We start from the raw sequence: 24,995 nt of genomic DNA, 5'->3' as shown, positions 1-24,995 counted from the left end.
CAGGAAAACCCAATCTGGGGTAGGGGGTTTATAAGAATGTCAGAGAAAGCCTCATTGAGAGGGTGATGTGTGAGCAGAGATGTAAAGGTGGTGAGGGAGGGGGCTATGTGAGTATCTGGAAAAAGCTTCAAGACAGGGGGAATGGGGACTCCCTGGTGGACCAGAGGTTAAGACTCCATGCTCCCAATGCAGGGGGCCCAGGATTGATCCCTGGTCAGGGAACTAGATCCCTCATGCCGCAGCTGAAAGATCCCGCACGCCACAATGAAGATCCTGTATGCCACAACTAAGACCCAGCACAGCTAAATAAACAAACAAACAGCATATTCAAAGGTCCTGGGGCAGGAGAGTACATGGGTGTGTTCAAGCCACAGCTAGAAGGCCAATGGCTGGAGACTGGTCAGGGAGGCAGTGAGAGGGCAGATACCATAGGACCTTGCTGGCTATGATGTAGACTGGCTTTGACCCCAGAAAGGGCCGTGGAGGTGTCTGAGCAGAGGAGGGACCTAATGTGACCTAAGGGTCTAATGAGAATAAGCTTTGGGGCTTGAGAGCAGAATCAGGACAACCCTGAGGAGGCGATGACTGCACTGGTCTAGGCAAGAGGTGATGGCGGCTCAGACCAGGCTGGTGGATGTGAAGGTGGGGGGCAACGGGCAGATTCTGAACCTGGAGCCAGCAGGACTTGCTGAGGGTCCCGGGTCACCTTGAGGCTTTGGGCCTGAGTGATCTGTTACGATTCTTACCTGGGTCAGAAGGATCGTGTGAGAAGAGCCTCAGGGGAGGATGAGCCAGGAGGTCTCAGCTGGTCCAGCCATGGGGTTTGTTCTCTGATGGTGTGTTGGGAATGCAGAGGAGTCCTTGCTCCTAGAGGAAGTGGCAGCTGCAGTGGGGCAGGTGAGCCTGGGCAAGGCCAGTGCTGCCCCCCGACCCTGTATGCCAGGCCTGGCATGGCACACAGCCCTGGGGATGGGGCCGCAGGGCAGGAAAGGGCAGTGCGGGAGCTGCTGGCCTGAGAGTGCTGCCTGGGGGCAGGGGCTGAGCAGGCCCTGGCATGGGTGTCAGTAGCCCACCCAGGTCTGGCACTGCCCCTAATTCCACTCTCTCACTGACCTTAGACTGGGCTCTGGTGGTTGTTTCTCCCCAGACTTCCCAGAGGACCGGTGTGAGGCCCGTGTGGGATGTGGAGGGTTCTTAGGACAGGCTGTGGAGAAGAGGGGTGGGGGGGAGAGTAGAAAGAGGAAGAGGTGAAGGGGCCGGCTGCCACCTGACTATGCAAATAGCCTCTGACTCATTGCATCCCCCCCCGCCCCGACACCCCTGCCCTGGGCATGGGGTGGGGGAAGGAAGGGGGCTAGGTTATTGCGAAATTCTCACTTCCTCTGTTCCCCAAGCCGTCACCACGGGAAGGGGCTGTGAATGCGAAGCATCCTTCCCTGCAGCTGCTGCCTAGTCTGCCAGCCAGACCCTCTGGAGAAGCCCCCATTCCCTGTCATGGTAGGATAGCAGCCCTCAGTCCCCAGGGAAGGGGACAGTGGGAAGTGGTAAGGAGAAAGGTGGGATTGGTGGCTGCAATGGTGAAAGGGACAGTCACCCAGGTGGCCCTGGGGAAACTCACTGAACCCTGAAGATATCAGAGCAGAAGACCTTCTCTGAGCCATGAGACACAAACCCATTGCTTGGGTGAGGAGGCTGGGGCCTAGGGCTGCGCTCAGTGGTGGTGCTGGGCTGCGAGCAAGGGGAGCACCCAGGCTGGGCCCTGTCTGCCCTTTGCTGCCCAACCTCCCCTCCAATCCGTTCTGACCCACAGCAGGTTGAGTGCTTGGGCTGGGTGAGGTGGGCAGATGGGGAAAGAGCTGGGCAGTGCCCACTCTGGCCAGGACCCTGGGTGGTAGACAGCCTGAGCCCCAGCAGGAGACCCTCATTCCCACCTCTTGGCCAAACGGAGAGGGAGGGCTGGGAGAAGCCTGGTAGAAAGCAGAGGGAGATTTTCAGGGGGCTGGAGGGAAGGGAAGATGCCCCTTTGCTCAGGAGGAAAGAGAAATGACCTCTGAGGAACGGAAGGGGAGAGTCGGGGAGATCCTGGGGGGCCTGTTGACCACCTACCTGGCTCTCCTGTCCAGTTGGGGTTTGGTTGAGTGAAAGCTCTAGATCATGAGTCTGGATTCCAGGTCTCAGAACCAGTTCTGACTCCCCGTTCTGAGTCAAAGGCTGGGCCTCAGACCTGAGTCCAAGTTCCCTGTGGGCCTTGGAGGTGGGATGGGCACTGGGCAGAGAAACAGGAACCTCCCTGGAGGGCTGGGAGCCCTGCGGGAGACCCGGGGGGTGGGGCAGGAGAGGTGGAGCTGGGGCCGTGCCCTCACACGGTGCCCACCCCACAGGGCCCCTGCCGTACCCGGCACCCCCTTTCTCTCCTGGTGCAGGCGGTGGCACTGGCTGCAGCCCTGGCCCAGGGCACCCTGCCTGCTTTCCTGCCCTGTGAACTCCAGCCCCACGGCCTGGTGAACTGCAACTGGTTGTTCCTGAAGTCTGTGCCACACTTCTCGGCCGCGGCGCCCCGGGCCAATGTCACCAGCCTCTCTTTGCTCTCCAACCGCATCCACCACCTGCATGACTCCGACTTCGCCCACTTGTCCAGCCTGCGGATCCTCAACCTCAAGTGGAACTGCCCGCCGACCGGCCTCAGCCCCATGCACTTCCCCTGCCACATGACCATCGAGCCCAACACCTTCCTGGCCGTGCCCACCCTTGAGGAGCTGCACCTGAGCTACAACGGCATCACGACCGTGCCCGCCTTGCCCAGGTCCCTCGTGTCCCTGTCGCTGAGCCACACTAACATCCTGGTGCTAGACCCCACCCACTTCGCCGGCCTACACGCCCTGCGCTTTCTGTACATGGACGGCAACTGCTACTACAAGAACCCCTGCCACCGGACACTGGAGGTGGCCCCGGGCGCCCTCCTTGGCCTGGGCAACCTCACGCACCTGTCGCTCAAGTACAACAACCTCACGGAGGTGCCCCGCCTCCTGCCCCCCAGCCTGGAGACCCTGCTGTTGTCCTATAACCACATTGTCACCCTGGCGCCCGAGGACCTGGCCAATCTGACCGCCCTGCGCGTGCTCGACGTGGGTGGGAACTGCCGCCGCTGTGACCATGCCCGCAACCCCTGCATGGAGTGTCCGAAGCACTTCCCCAAGCTGCACCCCGACACCTTCAGCCACCTGAGCCGCCTCGAAGGCCTGGTGTTGAAGGACAGTTCTCTCTACAGACTGGACAACAGATGGTTCCGTGGCCTGGGCAGGCTCCAAGTGCTAGACCTGAGTGAGAACTTCCTCTATGACTGCATCACCAAGACCACGGCCTTCCGGGGCCTGGCCCGGCTGCGCAGCCTCAACCTGTCCTTCAATTACCACAAGAAGGTGTCCTTCGCCCACCTGCACCTGGCGCCCTCCTTCAGGGGCCTGCTCTCCCTGAAGGAGCTAGACATGCACGGCATCTTCTTCCGCTCGCTCAGCGAGACCACGCTTCAGCCGCTGGCACACCTGCCCATGCTACAGATTCTGCGTCTGCAGATGAACTTCATCAACCAGGCCCAGCTCAGCATGTTCGGGGCCTTCCCGGGCCTGCTCTACGTGGACCTGTCGGACAACCGCATCAGTGGAGCTGCAAGGCCGGCAGCCACGTTGGGGGAGGCGGACAGTGGGCCGAAGATCTGGCTGCCGTCCAGGGACCTCGCTCCAGGCCCACTGGACACCCTCAGCTTGGAGGACTTCACGCTAAGCTGCAAGAACTCCAGCTTCACGTTGGACCTGTCACGGAACAACCTGGTGACGATCCAGCCAGAGATGTTTGCCCGCCTCTCGCGCCTCCAGTGCCTGCGCCTGAGCCACAACAGCATCTCGCAGGCGGTCAATGGCTCCCAGTTCGTGCCGCTGACCAGCCTGCGGGTGCTGGACCTGTCCCACAACAAGCTGGACCTGTACCACGGGAGCTCGTTCACGGAGCTGCCGCGACTGGAGGCACTGGACCTCAGCTACAACAGCCAGCCTTTCAGCATGCAGGGCGTGGGCCACAATCTCAGCTTCGTGGCCCAGCTGCGCTCCCTGCGCTACCTCAGCCTGGCGCACAACGACATCCGTAGCCGTGTGTCCCAGCAGCTCTGCAGCGCCTCGCTGCAGGCCCTGGATTTCAGTGGCAATGCCCTGAGCCAGATGTGGGCTGAGGGAGACCTCTATCTCCGCTTCTTCCAAGGCCTGAGAAGCCTGGTCCTGCTGGACCTGTCCCAGAACCGCCTGCATACCCTCCTGCCATGCACCCTGGACAACCTCCCCAAGAGCCTGAAGCTGCTGCGTCTCCGTGACAATAACCTGGGCTTCTTCAACTGGAGCAGCCTGGCCCTCCTGCCCCAGCTGGAAACGCTGGACCTGGCGGGAAACCAGCTGAAGGCCCTGAGCAATGGCAGCCTGCCGTCTGGTACCCGGATCCGGAAGTTGGACCTCAGCGGCAACAGCATCGGCTTCGTGACCCCCGGCTTCTTTGTGCTCGCCAAGCGGCTGGAAGAGCTCAACCTCAGTGCCAACGCCCTCAAGACGGTGGAGCCCTCCTGGTTTGGCTCCGTAGCGGGCACCCTGAAAATCCTAGACGTGAGCACCAACCCGTTGCACTGCGCCTGTGGCGCGGCCTTCGTGGACTTCCTGCTGGAGGTGCAGGCTGCCGTGCCCGGGCTGCCCAGCCGAGTCAAGTGTGGCAGTCCCCGCCAGCTCCAGGGCCGCAGCATCTTCGCGCAGGACCTGCGCCTCTGCCTGGACGAGGCCCTCTCCTGGGACTGTTTTGGCCTCTCCCTGATGGTGGTGGCCCTGGGCCTGGCTGTGCCCATGCTGCACCACCTCTGCGGCTGGGACCTCTGGTACTGCTTCCACCTGTGCCTGGCCTGGCTGCCCCGGTGGGGGCAGCGGCGGGGCGCAGACGCCCTGTTCTACGATGCCTTCGTGGTCTTCGACAAGGCACAGAGCGCAGTGGCCGACTGGGTGTACAACGAGCTGCGGGTACAGCTGGAGGAGCGCCGTGGGCGCCGGGCACTCCGCCTGTGCCTGGAGGAGCGTGACTGGCTACCCGGCAAGACGCTCTTTGAGAACCTGTGGGCCTCGGTCTACAGCAGCCGCAAGACCCTGTTTGTGCTGGCCCACACGGACCGGGTCAGCGGCCTCTTGCGTGCCAGCTTCCTGCTGGCCCAGCAGCGTCTGCTGGAGGACCGCAAGGACGTCGTGGTGCTGGTGATCCTGCGCCCCGAAGCCTACCGCTCCCGCTACGTGCGGCTGCGCCAGCGCCTGTGCCGCCAGAGCGTCCTCCTCTGGCCCCACCAGCCCAGTGGCCAGGGCAGCTTCTGGGCCCAGCTGGGCACAGCCCTGACCAGGGACAACCGCCATTTCTACAACCGGAACTTCTGCCGGGGCCCCACGACAGCCGAATAGCACAGAGCAACAGCCCAGCGTGCCTCATCGCCCCACCTCTACTTGCCCCTCTGCCTGGGATGCCCCAACCTGCCTTGCTCGGCGAGACCACTGCTCTGCCTCCCCCTCCCCCCAGCCCCCTGGCATATAGCAGGCACTTAATAAATGCTACCGGAGGGCCAACCCCTAACCCTGAGCTCACTGGAGGTGTGAGTGGGAGGAAAAGGGGAGAATTCTCCAGGCCTTCCTAAAATGAAGGGGAGCAGGAGGTGATTTGGGGGTAATTGTCATGGAGAAAAAGGGAGGGCCCACGGGGCATGGGTCCGCAGGGGAGGGAAGATGCTAAGGGCAATTGTGTTCACTGGCATCTTTTCAGGGGAGTCTGAGGAAGGTCACCGAGTGCGGCCTTGGTCTTTCCCAGAGAGCAGGCTGGGTCTTCTGCCCCTGTCAACCCCTCCCCAGATGCCCAGGCCTACCGAGCTCAGCATTCCTCTGGAACTGGTCTCAGGATCTGCCTCCCTCACCAGATGGAACTGAAGCTGCCTCAAGGGCAGAGAACCTGCAGGCCCCCTTCATTTATGACTGGTGCCAGATTCCTTGGAGGCAGCGGCCCTGGGGAATGTCCATTCCTAAGGAGATAGGGAAGATTTGAGGCAAGTTCAGAGGGGTGATTGCGCCCTCTGGTGGCCATTTCTGTGCTGCACCCAGGAGGCTGGTCCAGGCTGGGGAGAGGAAGGCCTGCGGGTGAATCCTGGCAGCAGTGAGCTGAGAGTCAGGGAAGATTCTAGGGTGAGCTCACAATCCATCCCTTTCTGTTTCCACCTAGAGCACATGCTGAGTCTCTCTGTTCTGACATCAAATGGACACCTAGATGAGCCGCCACCTCTCACAGCTGACTGCACTTAGGTGAGAGTTGCAGCCAGGTTGGAGTATGTGTGTGTGTTTCTAGTTTTGATACTAGATTTCAGTATAGATTTTGGGATACTGCCAGGAGCCTTGATGCCCACATGCCCAGTGTTTGGAGACAACCTGTTCACGGTCTCCACAAGTGTTTGGGGAGTTGTGGGTTCTGTCAGGCCCACAGTTCTTGTGGTGCTTTGCCCAGGCCGGCTGCCTCACCATCCCCACAAGTAAATCTGCCCTTCGAGGAGCAGAGGAGACACTTGCAGCCTCTCAGTCAGAGCTGGGGCGTGGGGCGGTGGGAGAGTGGAACCGGCTGGCCCAGGCCAGTTTGGGGCAGCTCAGGGCCTCTGGGCTGGAAGGTTGGAGCTCATGCAGACTTGGCTAATTTTGCAGCCCTGGTGGGGCTGGGAGGCTGCTTTTTCCCTCCCTCCAGGCCACAGCTGGGAGAGAAATATAGGTTTCCTTCTCCTTTCTGACCTGGGTATAGGGGTTCCTGCAGGGGACTGGCATCCCCTATTATCTGCCTGCCTGAAAGAAAGAGAGAGGAGGATCTCTGACCCACCTATCAGAAGCCCCACCAGGGCCCTGACCCAATCCGGCTTCTGGAAGGGCAGGCTGAAGTTATAGCGTGGCCCCATGAGCTTCCGTGGCCCATGCCTGGGGAGAAAAGAAAACAGAAACCATCCTTCCCCCAGGCTGGAGTCTTGGGGGAGGCCCCTGCTGAGTGGCTCTGAGACCGCTCTGGCAACATCTGGAGCAGGAGGCAGGGCCCTGTCCAGGGCACCACATTTTGCATGTGGGAAGCACGATTTGCCTGTCTCAGACCAGCAGAGTCTGCCCTTGGGTAGTTCCCAGCTAGAGCCTCCACATACACGGTCACTCGCTCACGCTCCCAGACCTGGTTCTTTTGGGGCTGAGGATTCAGAAGAAGAGGAGATGAAGCATGGGGGCTATGGTAGGAACACTGTTGGGCTCCGCTTAAGTGAGTCTACGGGTCCATGGTGCTTGGTTCAATCTGCAGGGAAAGGCTCTGCTGCTGTCTATGGCGTCGGGGACAGAGCCACTAACCCAGGCCCCACAGGGGGCGCTAGGAGCTGGGAGGGATATACGGTGGTCGGGAAGGGTGCTCGTGGCTGGCTCCCAGCCCTCTCCTCCACACTGCTGGACATCCTCGACACTGCCCACAACGCAGCTCTGCAAGGCTGTGGAAGAGATGGGCCTCAGGTCAGATTACCTGGGGCGATCACCAGCTCTGCCATTTGGGTTATCCTGTGCAGGTGACCTACCTTGCAGAGTCTGTTTGCTCATCTGAAAATGGGGATGGCCAGAGTTACTCTGCAGGCTGTTACAAGGGTTTGTGGTAATGTGTGTAAAGTCTGGGAAACCTAACGGGTCCTTGGTGGTCCTTATTAGGTAAGGGACTTATGCTGAGGACAACTGGCTGATGTGGCTTCGAGATTTTCTCTCTCCACCCAGAGATGGACCCTCCTGAATCAGGGCCCCTGCCCAGAGCACTGAACGGGGTTTGGAGGTAAATGTGGTTGAATCAGAGGCTCGTGAAGCTGGGAGGAGGACTGGGGTGCCTGCGGACCCTGGTGTTGCCTCCTTGTGCTTCTTTGTTGTTGGGGAGCAGTGTGTGCTAGACAAGTAGAGGGCATGAGACTTAGGACAACTTGACGTGAAGAAATGTAAATGTAAGGAAATGCTACCTGCTAAGGTTCTAAGCTACAGCTCTCCCTTTCCCCTCTAATACATTTTATTTAACACCCTAGGCTTCTAAATATTCTTGGGAAACTTCCATGACATCATACATCTTCACACTTGGATTCTTATTAGAAGCCAAGCTTCTCCTGTGTAAGCAGTCGATAAATCCATCCACGCCCTCCAGAACATTCCATCATCCTTTGTTCTCATAACCACCAGCAGCAAGGAGAAGTTGAGCTCATGACCTTGTTGACCCAGCTGGCTCTGAGTCTTAATGAGAAGGAAGGTGGGTCTCATTAAGCATTCAGAGAGAAACACCACCCAAGGTAGAGGGGAAACCACACTGGGCGGAAAGGAGGTGGAGGGAGTTCCAGGCGTGGGAATGTGTAGGACAATGCAAAGGCCCTGAAGGCTTTCATGAGGGAACAGAGCTGGGAAGGCTGAGTGAGGCGTGTTTCCTGAGCAGAAAGGACCGCATGGTTTTTCCAAGGGGACGTGACTTCCATCACGCCCAGCGGCCTGCCCAGGTGTGTGGCTTTATCTGATGGGACCAGGGCTCAGCGAGCTCTCTCAGTGCCTGGGCTGATTAGGGGCATGGGGCCACCCCCAGTTACCCCTGGAGCTGAGACAGGCCAGCGAGGCCAGGAGGCTCTGTGTCCTCCATCTTCGGCTCACCTATTCTTTCTGGTAAAGTAGCCTTGGGTGTTCTCACTGGTCCCTATTATGGGCTGAATGTTTGTCCTCCCATGGGTTGAAACAATAACCCCCAGGTGATGGCGTTTGGAGGTGGGGCCTTTGGAAGGTAATTAGATTTAAATTAGGGCAGCAGGTGGGCCCCTTGTGGTGGGGTTAGTCGTCTTATAAGAAGAGGAAGAGGGAAAGGTCACGTACATTTATAGCGAGAAAGCAGCTGCGTGCAGGCCAGGGAGAGGGCTGTCACCAGGAACTGAATCTGCTGGCACCTTGACCGCGACTTCCAGTCTCCAGAATGGTGAGAAACAAATGTTTGTTGTTTAAGCCCCGCAGTCTGTGGTGTTTCGTTACAGCTGAGACAGTCCCCTTTCGTTCACTCAACACATTTGCTCAACGTCCACTGTGTGTGTCAGGTACAGTGCACGGCATTGGAGAGAGAGAAGCAAGGAGAACGACAGGGAAACGGTCAACAGCGGTGGTGACCAAGGCTTTGAAGGGCAGCCCGGGGGGAGGCCAAGTGATGGTGAGAACACAGGAGGGGGCTGCCTTAGTCCGGGGGCTCAGGGAAGGTCTCCTCGCGGACCCTTGTCCTGTGTGAAGAGAGGCATCCACACCACGATCCAGGGAAGAGAAATCCAGGAGAGAAACCATGGCTAACAACACCGAGGTCTGGAAGCTGGTGAGAACGTCCGTGGGTATTTGAGGCCCAGCAGTATGCTTCCACACGTGAGGCAGAGTGAACAGATTGGGGTGGGGTGGGAGATGAGGCTGCAGAGCTGGATGGGATCCTGATCCCAGAGAATGTCATCAGTCTGTGTGACAATCTAGAATTTAATGAGTGCAATTCGAAGACCCAGAAAAATTTTCTACAGGGGAGGGTCAGGATGTGATATATATGTTTTTTAGGCTGTACTGCACGGGATCCTAGTTCCCCAACTAGGGATCAAACCCGGGCTCCGTCAGTGTAAGCGCCAAGTCCTAACCACTGGACCGCCACGGAACTCCATTTTTTTTAAAAAGCTCTCTCAGGCTGCTGTGTGGGGTAGAGGCTGGGGCGGGTGCCAGGATGATGGTGGCACGAGCAGGATGGTAGCAGTGGGAGGTGACAGGAAGTGGCCTGGACTGAGGTGTATCTTTGAGGTAAGACGTACACGACTTGCTAACAGTGTCACGCGTGGGCAAGACAGAGTTGTTTTCCACATGAGAGGCGGGAGTAACTGGGTAGATGTGGGAAGATGAGGAGAAAGGCCGGAAGGGGAGGAGTGGGCAGACCCAGGGCGCCCTCAGGAGCTGCGTGGTTCAGGTGCTTGTTTGCTGGCCCTCAGTGACGTACAGCTGGAACTGGAAACCCAGGGCTGGGGGAGATCCTGTGCAGGGAGGGGAAGGGTTACATGCAGTTAGAGATGAACCCAGGGGGTCCTCACTGTTCAGAGAAGGACCAGTTCAGGAAGGAGGAGGGCAATCAGGAGAGGTCAGTGGCACGGAAGCTTAGAGGAAGCTGTAAAAAGGCCAAGGACAACCACCTCAAACACTACTGGGAGATCCAATGAAAGGAAAACAGGAGGCCACTGGATTTGGCAAGAAGAAGCAAGACGTGGCAAGAAAAGAGCAGCCTCCACAAGGAACAGGCTGAAAGACCAAGTGGGGAGGGCTAAACAGAAAAGGAGCAGAACAGAGGCAGCAGCTAGATGGGGGTCAAGACTGAGGGAGAGCCTGTTTTATTTTTAGGATGGGTGAGAGCCTGCTGCAGGCCAATGGGGAGAAGGCAAGAGATAGTTGCAGGAATGCACGAGAAGCCAGGGGACCCAGAACACGAGGGGCACGAGTCAGGGGAAGGAGCACAAACGCCTCCACTTTGAGGGGAGGGGCGCGATCACAGGTGCAGCTGGCGCTGGAGGACCTGCTGGTGACAGACAAGCCCGACTGCCCAACTTTCACAGGGAAGTGTGAGAGGGAGGCAGTGGCTGGGAAGGGAAAGCGGAAGGGGAGAAGCCGCTGCAGCGCGGACTGCACGTAAGGTGTGGGGAGAGGCTCGGAGTGAAACAGCCGCCGTGTGGTGCCCTGTGGTGACTGCTCTCAGAACTGCTCAGGCTGGGGCGCAGCTGCGCCACCACCTGGCTCGCATTAAAGACCTGCTAGCTTCCTGCGGACTGGGAGGTCCTGCTATCCCAGCAGGGTCTGGAGCCACTCCCAGAGGACCAGGATGTTTTTATATACTTCATACATCTCAACAATACAGACCAAGTTTAAAGGGATGAATGATTTTTTGATTCAGGAGCCAATGAAAAGAGGACCCATGATTTAGACAAGAATTTATTTTCAGGACTACACGTTTACTACAGATTAAAATTTAATATAATTTAATTCACATACAAAGACAATTCTGGAGAACTGACTACCTGGATACAATGTGGCCTGGGGTTAGGTGGAGTAATTGAGGGCGTGACACACTCAGGCCTGAGCAGACACCAGCTTGCTCATACCAAAGAAGTAGGATTTCTCTCTCTCGCTCATCACTTCGAAATGCAGCGGCCTCCTGCAGAAGTTGCACTCGGCTGAGGAATGTGGCTTGAGCTCCAGCCCAACTCGCTTCCACGTGGCCAGCAGATTCTCTGTGAGGAGGAACAGTTTTTAAAAATTAAAGGCAGTACATACCCAAGACAAATGGAAACACATGCCCCCAACAAAAACTTGCACACAAATGTTCACAGCAGCATTATTTTCGTAATAGTCAAAAAGTGGAAATAACCCAAACATCCGTCAATTGATGGATAAACAAAATGTGGTAGATCTGTGCCAAGGAAGATTATTTGGTAATAAAAAGAAATGAAGTGCTGATTCATGCTACAACATGGCTGAACCTTGAAAGCACTGTGCTGTGAAAGAAGCCAGGCATAAAGGGCCATATATTGTACTATTCCACTTACATAAAATGTAATGTATAGGCAGAAAGTGGATCAGGGCTGATGGCTGACGGGGGCTGGGGATGGGGAGGGGCTGCTAAGGGGTGTGCAGTTTCTCTGTGAGGTGATGAAAATGTTCCGGAATCAGAGTGGTGACAGTTGCACCACATTACCTAAAAACCACTGAATTTCATACGTTGAAAGGGTGGAATTTGCGGTATGTGAATTCCATCTTAATAGGCTGTTATAAAAAAAAAAAAAAAAAGAGAAACAAAACCCGACTCTGGCTTTCCTTTACATGCCTTCAGGAAAGAAGTTGCTCCCACATGGCTCCACTGTGTCGGGCTGAGCACTCCTAGCAGAGCAGCCCTAAAGGCTCCAGGCAGGGGAAACACCTCGGACAGGGGTGGCGGCTCAGGAGCAGAACGCACCTTTGAGGCAGAGGCAACCAGGAGCAGCCCGTTGGTCTCTGCCTTTAGGTGGATGCGGGGGGGGGTGAAGGACTGGCTTCTACAGAACTATGAGAATATAAAATGCTGAACAATGACTCTCATCAGAAGGGGTTTGTGTGGAGTTGGTTCAGAGAACAGAGAGAAGTACAGAGCTGAGCTCTGGAGGCCTGGGCAGACTTAGGCCTTCAGAGGCATCTCTCCTGCAACAGCCGTGACCGGGCATCCTTGAGTCACACAGACAGGGGCATGGGAACAGTGAGTGGATTAGCAGCCTCCCTCAGCACTTCCCAAATGACTGCACCCTCCCGAAGTGAACGCAAACGACTAAGTGTCTTTTACAGTTTTATACCATCGAGAACATTCTGAATTACTTGGAAAAAGAAGAGACAAATCTGAATGACTCTGAATGGCTTCAATTATAGACACTGAAAAGACAGCTTCATGCCACTCTCCCATGAGGTGCTGGCGGCTCCCTGGCTACTCACCCACGAAGTAGTTCATCATCTGTGGTGTGTGGTGGGGCGTGGGGGCGATGCGCAGCAGCTCCTCCCCCCGGCGCACCGTGGGGTAATTGATCGCTTGGACATAGATGTTATGTCTGCTCATTAGCTCATTACAGACCTCCGTGTTTTTAGCAGCATCTGCAACCTAAGTTTGATGATAACAGAAGGTAAGACCAGAACCGGATGGACCACCTCTTAGCAGACTAGTGACACGCGTGCCCACGTGGCTCAGGCTGGAGCCGCGTATGCAAGCCTGGCACAGAGGTAAAGCGCTGCCCAGACACCTGCGACTTAAAGGGTCCAGTGTTGTTCACTACAGACCAGAGAACTGAAACCATATTAGAAGTAAATTTCACACTGATCTCCCACCCAGACTCCGAATGGGGGAAACAGGAGCTTCTGTGACCCCAGTATGACTGTAGTTGGACGTGTGCATCCTGGGGATAAGGTAGCTTTTATACCAGCTCCACTACTCAGATGAATTCAACTGTGACACCAACAGGGCTACCCTTTGTAGCAGGCAAAGCAAGACCCGTTTCAAAATTAAATGAATAGAAAGCCATACTTCAAAGCTAGCCAAGCTCAGGCTTCCGGAGCTTTCCAGATACAAGCTCTGTGTTTACCCTGTCAAGGCTAGTGCTCTGGAGGAGGAACCTCTGCTCCAGCCTGCTGGGTTCAAAGGCTTCATTCTCATTGTGAAGTCAACCAAAGGCAGAAACACGGCAGAGGGCCACTGGCTACAGTCCCTTGCCCTGGCAGTCACCCCGCCGCAGCCCAACTTCAGGAAGGCATGAACCAGGACATCTCCCGTTGAGTGCGGAGCCCCGGCCCCCAGCGAGTCCAATCACAGGCCGCTCATTACCCGGACGGGGATGATGTGACTGGGGCAGTGGACGACTGGGAGGCTGGCGTCCATCAGCATCTGCCTCATGAGCTTGACGTTGCGCTGGTGTTGGCGCCGAAGCACCCGGCCCTCGGTGCTCTTCAGGATCCGCACAGACTCCAGCGCTCCAGCCAGCAGCATGGGCGGCAGGGAGGTGGTGAAGATGAAGCCCGCCGCATAGGACCGGATGGTGTCGATCAGGGAACTCGTACTGGCGATGTACCCTCCAACACAGCCAAAGGCTTTGCCTGGGAGGAGACAGGCTCATTTATTACAGCAACTGCCCTAAGTGTGCACAGCCAGGGGCTGCAGAGCCTCAGAGCACTCACTCTTCTCTTCCTCATCTTTATTTGCCCTAAGACTCAAATCAAGCCCATTTGCAAACGGGAAAAAGCTGAGAACGTTATGAAAGGGTCTTGACCAAAGTCACAAGACCAAGCTGGTGTCTGACCAGGATCAAAGCACAGGTCTCCAGACCAGGCCTGGCACCGGCGACTGATGACAGCGTGCCTGAACCCCACGTGCCACCTCCCTTCCCACCCAGGCTGGCTGCATTCCCCCTCGCGCTGCATTGCGCCTGCTCCAGGACAGGGTCTGAGCGGGGGGCTCACTGTGAGAATTACCCTTGAGGCCGGAATGTCACCCAGCTAAGACATTAACTGTTTTGGCAGGGCTGGTATTAATTTCTACTTAAGTAACCACAAAACTCTGACAAGGAGTGTTTGCTGGATAAATATGAAAACTCAGACCCTGTTAGGGTTGATTTAGGGCCGGCCTCATTTTTCAATTCTTGTTAAGTCCCCTTGTATAATCGGTATCTCGGGTTTCAGGATTAAGGACTCCAGAAGAGTCCTCCTTGATCTTAACATTATGTTCTGTAATTAACAGTCTTGCTTGAGCCCCACGCACTGCTGGGTTGGTATAATCTCTGACAGTGGAAAATCTCTCTCTCCAGCCCTTTTCATCTCACAGTGACCATACCTTCAAAGAGCCCACGTCATAAGAGCTCTTTACAAGAAAAGGGCTGCTGGAATTAGGACGCATGAACAAGAGCTTTCCTCTTGGCAAGGCTCTGCCCTGCGAGGCCCCAGGCTCTACTGGTCTGCACGACGTTCTCACGCCCCTTCACGGTGCTGAAGGACGCTCTTTTTTGCCTGCCCTTCCTTTACCAACTGCAGGCTGTAAAGTGGCACTTTAGCTAACCACTACATGGTCTCCAGCTGCCTTACTAACTTTTGAAATCCTCAGATTTGTACAGTTGGACTTGCCTGGTGGTGCAATGGTTAAGAATCCGCCTGCCAATGCAGGGGACACGGGTTCGAGCCCTGGTCCGGGAAGATCCCACATGCTGTGGAGCAACTAAGCCCGTGTGCCACAACTACTGAGCCTGCACGCCACAACTACTGAGCCCTCATGCCACAACTACTGAAGCCCGTGTGCCTAGAGCCCGTGCTCTGCAACAAGAGAAGCCACCTCAATGAGAAGCATGCCCACCGCAATGAAGAGTAGCCCCCGCTCGCCGCAACTAGAGAAAGCCTGTGTGCAGCAACAAAGACCCAATGCAGCCAAAAAAAAAAAAAAAAAAAAAAAATTTGTACAGTTTACATTTTTACCTCATAGACAAAAGAATGTCTACAGTAATTGTTTGTATACAGTTCATTTATCTTCTCCAAGCTGAGGTGGGTTCTATTGTTACCTCCATCATATTGATGAGGAAACTGAGGCACAGAGAAGTTAACCATAAACCCAAGGTCACACAGCTAGTGAGTTATTAAGCATGCAAGATTTACACCCAGCAGGCAGCATGGCTATGGAGTCTGGAAGAGTCTGGAGTTGCTCCAAGAGACACGGCCCCTCTATTGGGAGGAGCAGAGGAAATACAAAGTAGCCAGGTGAACTGGAATGTTCCCACCCGGTAGGCACAGAGCTCAGTGCTTCACAGCACAATGCCTTACCTGCAGCTCTAAGAGAAAAGCACTACAATTCTTCTTTTTTATTTTTTTTTAATATAAGGGAAAAATCTGACGCACAGAGAGTAAAGGCTGTTGCCACGGCGTATACCTAAAGCCACAACTATGTTTGGAATGAGCTCAGATGGCAACAAATGGTACTTCTATCATGTTAGGCTGTGAGATTTACTTTGATTCTGGGGGCCATGCCATGACTCAAGGGATTCTGATAAGCTGTGCCACCACTCACTGAGGAAAGAAAAACTCACTCAAAAAAGTGACCCAGGCTTTAGATGCTACCAGACCATCTCCTCACCTGACCTGTTAGACCAGTAGTCCTTGGCCTTGTTAGAAGAATGTAATTTTAGTGCAGATTACAGACTATGCAGAGTGTACATACCAAGTGTTCCAGAAATGATGTCCATTTTTGGCATAACTCCATCCCGATCGCCAATCCCTCCTCCTTGAGCCCCGTACAGCCCAACCGCATGGACCTCATCCACAAAGGTGATTGCTCCAAACTCGTGGGCCACGTCACACAGCTCTTCCAGTGGGCACACTGCCCCTAGGAGAGACCACAGACCGCGTTGAAGTGCTTGCTATTTCACGAATTTCTGTTTTGGTAAGAGTTACAACACAACAACGTACGTTCTAAGATATTTCTAACATTGGGGAAACCAATTAACTTCCCCCAGTTTCTGGATTACCTTGGGGTTTGGAGCCTAGTAAAAGCCAGAGTAGAATATCTACATTCATCCCAATCTATACAGTGTCCCGCAACTACAAAATCCTGGCAAAGTGAAAAGAAACTACAAAAATGAAATAAATATCACACTTTTAAGAAGTTCAGGCCTTGTTTTCATTTAAGATTTCAGATTGGCCTCTACCTAGACTTACCGTCCATTGAGTGGACAGTTTCAAATGCGACAATCTTGGGGACGGCAGGGTCAGACCTCTGTAGCAGTTCTCGGAGGTGGTTGACATCATTGTGGCGGTAGATGTACTTTGGCACTCGGCTGTTCCAAATCCCTTGGATCATGGAGGCATGGTTCCCAGAATCAGAGTAAATCTCACAGCCTAACAACACAAAAATGCTATTTATTGCCATCTGCACCAAAGACAAATTATTTCCTCGACAGTCAAGGACAACAGACTTTGACCTGAAAATGTTGCTTTGCCCAGTAGGACAAAGACCCTGTGTGGCAGTTTCTTCCTGGAAAAATAACTAACTAGTGCTTCTCCTCTGAGAAGGCCCATAGGTATAAAATAACCCAGTGGCATGCAACTAATCTGCTTTTAAATCTGGCTGTCTCACTCCAAACTCAATGGAAGATAACTACAGGGCTTGCCATTGCAGGGGACACGGGATCGATCCCTGGTTTGGGAAGATCCTACATGCTGCGGAGCAGCTAAGCCCGTGTGCCACAACTACTGAGCCTGTGCTCTAGAGCCTGCATGCCACAACTACTGAGCCCACGTGCCACGACTACTGAAGCCAGCGAGCCACAACTACTGAAGCCCGTGCGCCTAGATCCCATGCTCCACCATAAGAGAAGCCACCACAATGAGAAGCCCGTGCGCAGCAACGAAGACCCAATGCAGCCAAAAATAAATTAATTTTTTTTTTTAGAAAGAAAGATAACTACACATAACTAAGAGAATTCTCCAAAGGATTTTCTTAGAGTACAAAGCACACTGGAAGCAATTAGCTTAAAGACAAGCCCTGCAAATCTGATTCTTTATCGTTATCATGTTCTACTGGCATTTATAATGTACAGTTAACGCTTTATGCTCAGTTCAAGAACAAATGCTTCCAGTTACTATCATAACTCTTGAGTGGTTCTGGTAAGCTTTCTTTGTTGTCAATATTCCTGTTACTACTAAGAAAGCCAGAAAACTCTAAGGCGCCCATGACAGCTTCCTACCTGGCATCATCTTAGCCAGAGTGAAGAGGGTCGAGTCGTTGGCCACAAAGCACGAGGAAAACAGGAGTGCTGCATCTTTCCCGTGGAGGTCAGCCAGCTCCTGCTCCAGGTCCACGTGGAATTTACTAGTTCCAGAAATATTTCTAGTACCCCCTGCTCCAGTACCATGCTGTTTCAAAGTGTCCCTTTTAAAAAAAAAAGAGCAGACAGAAAATAAATCTCATGGTTCTGAATACGATGTGAACATTCCTCCCTCCAGGATCCAGGAGACTGAAACTGATGTTGAGGTAGCACCTCTCTCCCTGTGAACCAGAAGTTCACACAAGTTTCAACCCACTTCATCTCTAGACTGGGCGGGAGAAGGTCTCAACACATGAGGCCTCTAGGGAACATCAAGAGCAAGTGTTAACAATCTTAGTTGAGTTTTAGTTAACTTACTGAGATTTCTTTTCTCTGACAAACATCTTTTTCTCCAATAACACGACCTCAGGCTCTAGAGGGACATCTTGAATGGTGGCTACCTAAACTCTTTGTGAACCAGTCCCGTAATGTTAGGCTATCTCTATTACTAAACCTCAGACTGGGCTCTCTCTAGCAAGCCTGCTTGGAGAGTTTGACCAGCAACTCTCTCAAGTGTTCCTAGCCATGGCAAACCTCCTGAAGGACATGAACAACAGGCTCTACCAGCCCTTTTTTTTTTTTTTTTAAATATTTATTTATTTGGTTGCACTGGGTCTTAGTTGCAGCAAGCAGCCTCCTTAGTTGTCGTGTGTGAACTCTTAGTTACAGCATGCATGTGGGATCTAGTTCCCTAGTTGCAGCATGCATGTGGGATCTAGTTCCCTGACCAGGGACTGAACCCGGGCCCCCTGCACTGGGAGCGTGAAGTCCTAACCACTGTAGCACCAGGGCAGTCCCTCTACCATCCAGTGCTGCTCGATTTGTATTTCTCCACCCACAGCCACAAGCCAGGAAGCCTCTGTGCAAGACTTGCCTGTGGAGGGGTAGTAAGTGGACATGTGTAGTCAATGAGCCCAGAAAAAACTCTCACAAAGGGGCTCCACCAACTATTTACACATTAGAGTTTCTCTAAAAGTAACCTGTACATATTTTTAAAGGCTAAGAAGAGCATTTTGCTATGGCACACTCTCAGCTGCTGAATATCCCCCCTCATAAAAGATCCAATTTCTATAAATCATCAGTGTCTTGCTAAGTCATGCCAGTGACGTGCCAGTGACATCTGAAAACTGAAGGCTACTTACATGACGGCTCCACACACCCGTGGGTGGCAACTCATTCCTAGGTAGTCATTGCTACACCAGACGGACACCTGCTTTTTGGTGACGAGAGAGTCTGAGTAGTCATCTGCCATGGGGAAGAGCTGCGCCCTCCGGTTCACAGTTTTGAAAACTCGATAGGTATGGTCATTTTTTTTCTCGTCAATTTTCTTCTCAAAGAAATGATCATACTGAAAAGTGGAAACAGCTAAAAACCGAACAAAAGATGGTACAGTTTGACGGTTAAAAAGCACATCTAGGCTTTGGTGTTAAGACCTAGGTTCCAATCCCAGCTTGGCCATTTGGGAGCAAGGAGATTCTGGACAAACTAACGTACTAAGTACTAAGTACTCATCTGGGCAAGTTCCTTGACATCCTTATCTTGAGTCTGTGTATGTCTCAAATGACAATGTCTGACCCCGTGAGCAGACAGTAGGTATTAAGAGAGATGAGGCAGGCTATCAATAGGACTGGCATTCACTATAGCCAAGAGCATCTACTTGCATCAAGCAAGAGACATGGCTTTTAATCCACAACTCACCATGCAATTATACGTTTAATCTGATGTATGTTTAAGTTATAAACTCTCCTGCATCAGGCAAATAACAAGAAGACTCACATTTTGGCAAGTTATCTTGAAGAAGGTGGGACACTCCTTCTGGTCGTTGCTTTCGCATGATGTCCTGAAAGTTCTTCAGCAAACCACTCAGCTCCCCTCCATCGGTCTTCACACTAATCACACTGGGATTCACTGAGGTTTGGGCAACCTCTGTAACAAAAGTAACAAGAGGCAAAGGGGACCAATGTTCTATTCTGAGTCTACAATACCTTCCAGACATACTGTTAAAAATGGCTTACTGCCTAGTTCACAAAAATAGCCCATCATAACGAAAGTGAGATGTAACTGAGTGTATGAAGCTTTTCTTCTTCTTTAGTTACTGTTTGGTTTTGTTTTCAGAGCTACCAGTCAGCTTTGAGGAACATTAAAGTCCAAAGCTTTTTTATTCTGGCTGGTTTGCCTTCCCCATCACACCCCCCCACCCTGATTTTTTTCACAGAAAACAATTTCAGCCACTTGTATCATTTCTGCTGGGGAGAACTTCTGGGGACCTTATGTGTTCCATGGATACGGCCACAAGTGGAATTAAGGTTGCCACTCAATGACCACCACTAAGACACACAGCTTGGGAGTCCTAAAACTAGCACTTACTGCAGTAACACTGTTTTTTACCTTTTATCCAACCAAATGGTGGGAAAGAAACAAAGGGCACTGGTAATAGTTTATGCCTGAGGGGTATTTTCAGAAATTAAAGAATTACTGTAAAAGCTGGTTACATCCTACACACACACACACAGAAAAATAACTCCCACATTTTGCCATACAGTCCTCTATCTTGATGACCTTCCTCCTCGGCCCTAAAACAGGAAGGTGCTGACACAAATACTACCCTAATAATAGTTCACACATAAATCTGAGGGTCTGAAAGAGCCACAGAACCTCTTCGCTCTTCTGATGGCTCATGTCATCTGTTTACCTTCCCTCACGGCATGCATTTCCTGCACATCCTCCTGAAGCTCTAGGCTGGCTTTGCAGAAGACGCTGCTGCCGCCCTGGCTCATCTGGGCTGCCAGGAAAGGGCATTTGCTCGCACTGCCCTGGCTCGCGGCAAGGGAGGCGTGTCCAGACGGAAGCTGCGTGCCATCTGGAGTCTGCTGGGATCCATCAGGAGCCTGCTGCACCTTGGCTTTGGCAGTTTTGTCCTCTGAGGGGGGAAATGTTAAAACGGAAGCATCAGATCTGGTTGCACGGTACACAGAAGCCCACTTGTTTCTTTCTCTTGTTGCCTCAAAGACAAACCTTATACTTACTCTATCCCATGATCCAAAGACAAGTTTATTCTTATTAGGTTCTGCTAAATCAACTGTTTTCTCATCTGCCTCACTGGACACAATGTTCCTGTGAAGAGTTAACCGGCACAGTTCACCTACCTCTCAAACCCATAGTATTTCTCACTCATAAATCCCCAAAGTAGTATTTTCTAGTTCTAGACAGCCCAGCATTCTTGAGTTGAATTATTTCCAGTAAATCTACCCCAAGTACACTCAGCATATTTCATGCGAGGACACACTCTTGAAGGTAACTGGAAGTGGTCATACGGTTTTTTTCTCTGCTGATATTTTCTAAACAGATTCTTGACCAAAAAAAGCTTGCCATTGCTTAACAGATAAACTACCAGTTTTCTCTAAATGCCTCAAAGAAGTTCATGACTTAATGCAGTTGGCTGGTAAGCTTCTAGACTTCCCTCTCCCCTTGAGCAAATGCATTCATCTTCCTTCCAGAGAAGTCGTTCTTCATCATTCTGGAATCCTCCTGTGAGTCATAGGCTAGGCTCTCCTACAACTTGGGCAGTGTCTCAATACAGTTTGTATTAAAATCTATAAAGGAAAGCAAAAAAATTGCCTTGGGGAATTCCCCAGCAGTTCAGTTGTTAGGACTCCACGCTTCCACTGCAGGGGGCAGGGGTTCAACCCCTGGTGTGGGAACTAAGATCCCGCATGCTGTGCGGCGAAAAAATAAAATTTAAAAAAAACCTGCTTTCAAGTTCATTTCACTCACTATAAAAGTCAGTAAATACATATTCATTGTAGGAAGTCTAGAAAAATAGAGTTCTATTATTCAAAACATAACCATTGCAGACAACTTGGCATATTATCTTTCTTTACCCCTTATGTGTAGATTTAGAAAAAGTTGTACTTATTCTGTATATGCTTGTTTATTCTGCCCTTTTCATTATAAAGATCTACATAAGCTAGTAAATAGTTTGTGAATATCATTTGTGATGGATGCATGGCAGTCTACCAAGTGGATAAGTCACGTTTTACTCAACCAGGAACAGAAGAGGAATCTACTGCTAGGGACAGAATGGTAAAAAACATAACTAACTCCTAAACAATGGTAAAGAGGGAAAGAAATCCTAGAAAGGATTAAATGCTTTCTAGTAAAAAAAACATTCTTTTCTTACAAGTCCACATCCAGAAAACACAACTAACAGAGCCTGTAAGGTAAATTATTCCCTAGAATTAAGTGGTATCTGAAAAGCTTCGTTCTTTCCTGGCAAAGACAGACCAAAACCAAATCTCTGATGTCTTTATTAAAAGCAAAATTTAAAAATTCATATACAAAATAAAGATACATGTGTTAAGGGAATTCCCTGGTGGTCCAGTAGTTAGGACTCAGCACTTCCACTGCAGGGGGCTTGGGTTTGATCCCTGGTCAGGGAACTAAAATCCCGCAAGCCGTGCCAACAACAAAAAAAAGACACGTGTCAAAAAAATCACTACTTTAACAAATTTTGTATGATTCCACTTATGTGAGGTTTCTAGAGTAGTCAAATTCATAGAGAGGAAGTAGAATAATGTTTGCTAGGATCTGGGGGAGGAGGATGGGGAGTTAGTATTTAGTTGGCTCAGAGTTTCAGTTTGGGACAATGAAAAGAGTTCTGGACACTGGATGGTGGTGATGGCTGCAGAACAATATGAATGTACTTAATACCACTGTACACTTAAAAATGGTTGAGATGGTAAGTTTTATGTTATATGCATTTTGCCACAGTAAAAAACATAATTAAAAAAAGAGAAAACTAGCATCCGTGCATTTAGTTGGAGCCGTGTGACGAGTTCTGGCCAATGGATGTTGTGTGTTGCTTCCTGGCTAAAATATCCGAGAGCTGGTGGGGCTGAGTATTTGATGATATTAGGAAATTGCATCATTTTTTAGGTGTGATAATGGTATTGTGATGGTGCTTTTAGAAAGAACTCATAGGGACTTCCCTGGCGGTCCAGTGGTTAAGAATCCGCGCTTCCACTGGTTCGATCCCTGGTTAAGGAACTAGGATCCCACATGCCACGTGGTGTGCTCCCGCCCGCAAAAAAAAGAAAGAAGTCATATCTTTTAAAGGTGCATACTGATATTTACAGAGGAAATTTCTGGAATCAGTTTCAAGTTAATCCAGTGGGAGCAGGCGGGGTGAATGGGGACACAAGTGAAGCAAAATTGGCCCTGGATTGATTATTGTTGTTCATAATTGAAATTTACTGTTATGAAAAGTTTTAAAAAGATGAGCTGGTTTGAGACCCTCTCACTTTCCCCTTATGCAATAGTGACCCAAAAGCCACCTATTTCAGAGTTAAAGCTGTAGGACACCAGAGTGTGGAACCCCAGGTCACTGCTTAGAACAGAATTGCCCTGATGACCCAAAGTGGACCTTGTGTGAACAAGACAGAAATCTTTATGTGTTAAGCCCTGAGATTTGGGGGTTGCTTGATACCTCAGTGTAGCCTAACCTAACTGAAAAATTCACAGGTAGAGATGACTTTGAAGATGGTTTAGCCTGGAATAGCCTATGTGGTCTGGAGCCAGACAAAGAGATAAGGTATGATAAGTGACTGCATAAGAAACTACCAGGAATTTGGGAAGGCATAGCACAGAAAGGAATTGAGGGCAAAAGGCACAGGTCAGGCAACATAGCAAAGGCAAGGAAAAAAAAAAAAAGAAGAAAAAAAATCACAAGTTTAAAAGCTACAAGCATCTACATTCCAACTTTACATAAAGATTCCAACTTTACATTTACATGAACGAGGAACTGACAACTCACAAACTCCAACAGACACTGACACGCAATCCACAAGGTGGAATGCTGGCCACTGTTTCACCTTTAAAGATGTGAAAACTAAAACTGCCTACTTTGTGGGGTTAGGATGACAATTCCATGAGATAATCTATGCAGAGAACTGACCCTGGCACCAAGTAACCGCCTCGCGTGACCCTCATCAGCACTGTGCGTGAGAATTGCTTCCAGGGTCTTGTAATGAATGCAAACATCACCACTCTCTACTTCATTGCTAAGGACACTTACTCTCGTTGGCCGGAGGGGTTTCTTTGACCTGCTGGCAGAGTACTGCTGAAGCGGACAGGGCCCGAGGGGCTGGCTTGGCCCCAACTTCCATCATCTTAGGGCAGTTTTGGGCATAGAACAATAGAGATTTGCCTGCCTTCTGCAGAAAGGCCTGAGGCACTCGGGATAAGAATGGGCAGCGGCGAACAACAGTCTCCATGTCCCGGAGGTGCACTGATCCTGTACAAAGATGAGGAGTGATACCAACACTTGTTAATAATCACGCAAATACCACTCCAAGGTCACTGGGTTCAGGTGTCACCTGAAATTTATAGCAAGGGTACTGTGGGATACTAACAAGTCTCACTCAAAAATGTCTAAGGACAGCACTGATGAGGGACTCAACTAAGAAGTGGTGACCACACTCTACCCAGATCACCTTCATTCCCCAGCTCCATACAAAGGCACCTGCAAAACTACTTTACCAAATACGGTAAATACTGATGATCCATAACCAAGGGGGTGGGACAGGAGGGACAAGTCAGGAACAGGTTTAGGAGGTCAGAGGCTCCTTGAGGAAGATACACAGTGCAGAAGTGCAGATAACACACCTTGGCACCCACCCAGGTGAAGAAGTGAGGCCAGGGAAGAAGCCACTGTCATCCATCAAGGCAGAGAAGACTCTTAGGGATCCTGATCTTCTCCGGGTCCCTACACTCCCAGACCCCAAGAAGGCATCCAGTCCGGCCCTGGGTTCCTGAGGCCATGATTTCCCCGAGGTTATGCCCCTACAGCTCCGTGAACTGGGCATAACTGAGAAAGGAGGGGGCATAAAGAAGGCCAGGGATACGAGGGGAAGCGCCGCTGGGGCTAACTGGGAAGAGACAAGGGCTAAAAAATGAGGGCCGTGGGTCTGGTGGAAAGTGGTGGTCCTGGGCAGGGGAGGTCTGTGGTTACCCGGGGCGTCGAGAGCTCGAGAATAACGGGAGGTGTCTAAGAAGGGAATTCGAAAGCGGTCAATTAAACGGGGAACGCCGTGAGGGGGCCGATCAGGTAGAAGATCGGGCATATGAAAGTTGACCCCGAGGCGGCGGGTGATTGGAGCGGTGGGGGATGGGGTCCCAATGGCCGGAGTAGCGGGGCGCAGGCAAGCAGGACACGCGGGGGTTGTCCCCGGCCGCGCAGCATCCAGAGCGCGGGGCCCTCACCTGCGCGGGAGACTCGGCGGAGGCGGCGTCGGCGGCGTCGGCGGCGTGTACCCAAACAAGGGTAGAAACAAACCCTTGCCCTTATCCGCGAGAATCCTCAGGCCGCGAACCCAGTCGTCCTAATATACACAGATAGACAGCTGCGCATGCGCCATGGGCCGGGGCGTCCTCCGCGCAGGCGTGCCGCGGGGCACTCCAGAAGTTGGAAGGGCGGGGCGGGGCGTAAAGGCACTCCTCCTTAGGCTCGGTT

At 52.0% G+C, this 24,995-nt stretch overlaps 2 protein-coding genes across 2 annotated transcripts; one reads left to right on the top strand and one right to left on the bottom strand.

The window, feature by feature from the left end:
- Positions 1 to 1,419: 1,419 nt before the first annotated feature.
- Positions 1,420 to 5,585, top strand: TLR9 (toll like receptor 9; the record flags this gene model as incomplete). Its single annotated transcript, XM_082663220.1, has 2 exons — positions 1,420 to 1,497; positions 2,382 to 5,585. The coding sequence occupies 2 exons, from the start codon at positions 1,420 to 1,422 to the stop codon at positions 5,469 to 5,471; spliced, it is 3,168 nt and encodes a 1,055-aa protein (XP_082519346.1). The 3' UTR covers positions 5,472 to 5,585.
- A 5,462-nt stretch (positions 5,586 to 11,047) lies between these two features.
- Positions 11,048 to 24,902, bottom strand: ALAS1 (5'-aminolevulinate synthase 1). The gene is made up of 11 exons (XM_082664839.1): positions 24,746 to 24,902; positions 23,559 to 23,777; positions 20,178 to 20,405; positions 19,262 to 19,411; positions 18,628 to 18,850; positions 17,366 to 17,550; positions 16,338 to 16,517; positions 15,841 to 16,005; positions 13,471 to 13,739; positions 12,591 to 12,753; positions 11,048 to 11,362 (listed from the first exon to the last, which is right to left on the bottom strand). The coding sequence occupies exons 2-11, from the start codon at positions 23,755 to 23,757 to the stop codon at positions 11,202 to 11,204; spliced, it is 1,923 nt and encodes a 640-aa protein (XP_082520965.1). The 5' UTR covers positions 23,758 to 23,777; positions 24,746 to 24,902; the 3' UTR covers positions 11,048 to 11,201.
- Between the last annotated feature and the right edge of the window lie 93 nt (positions 24,903 to 24,995).

The sequence above is a fragment of the Grampus griseus genome (genome assembly GCF_964374135.1).
Source record: "Grampus griseus genome assembly, chromosome: 10".
NCBI lineage: Eukaryota > Metazoa > Chordata > Mammalia > Artiodactyla > Delphinidae > Grampus > Grampus griseus.
Note: the sequence above shows the minus strand (reverse complement) of the source record. Positions and strands in the feature narration are given on the sequence as shown.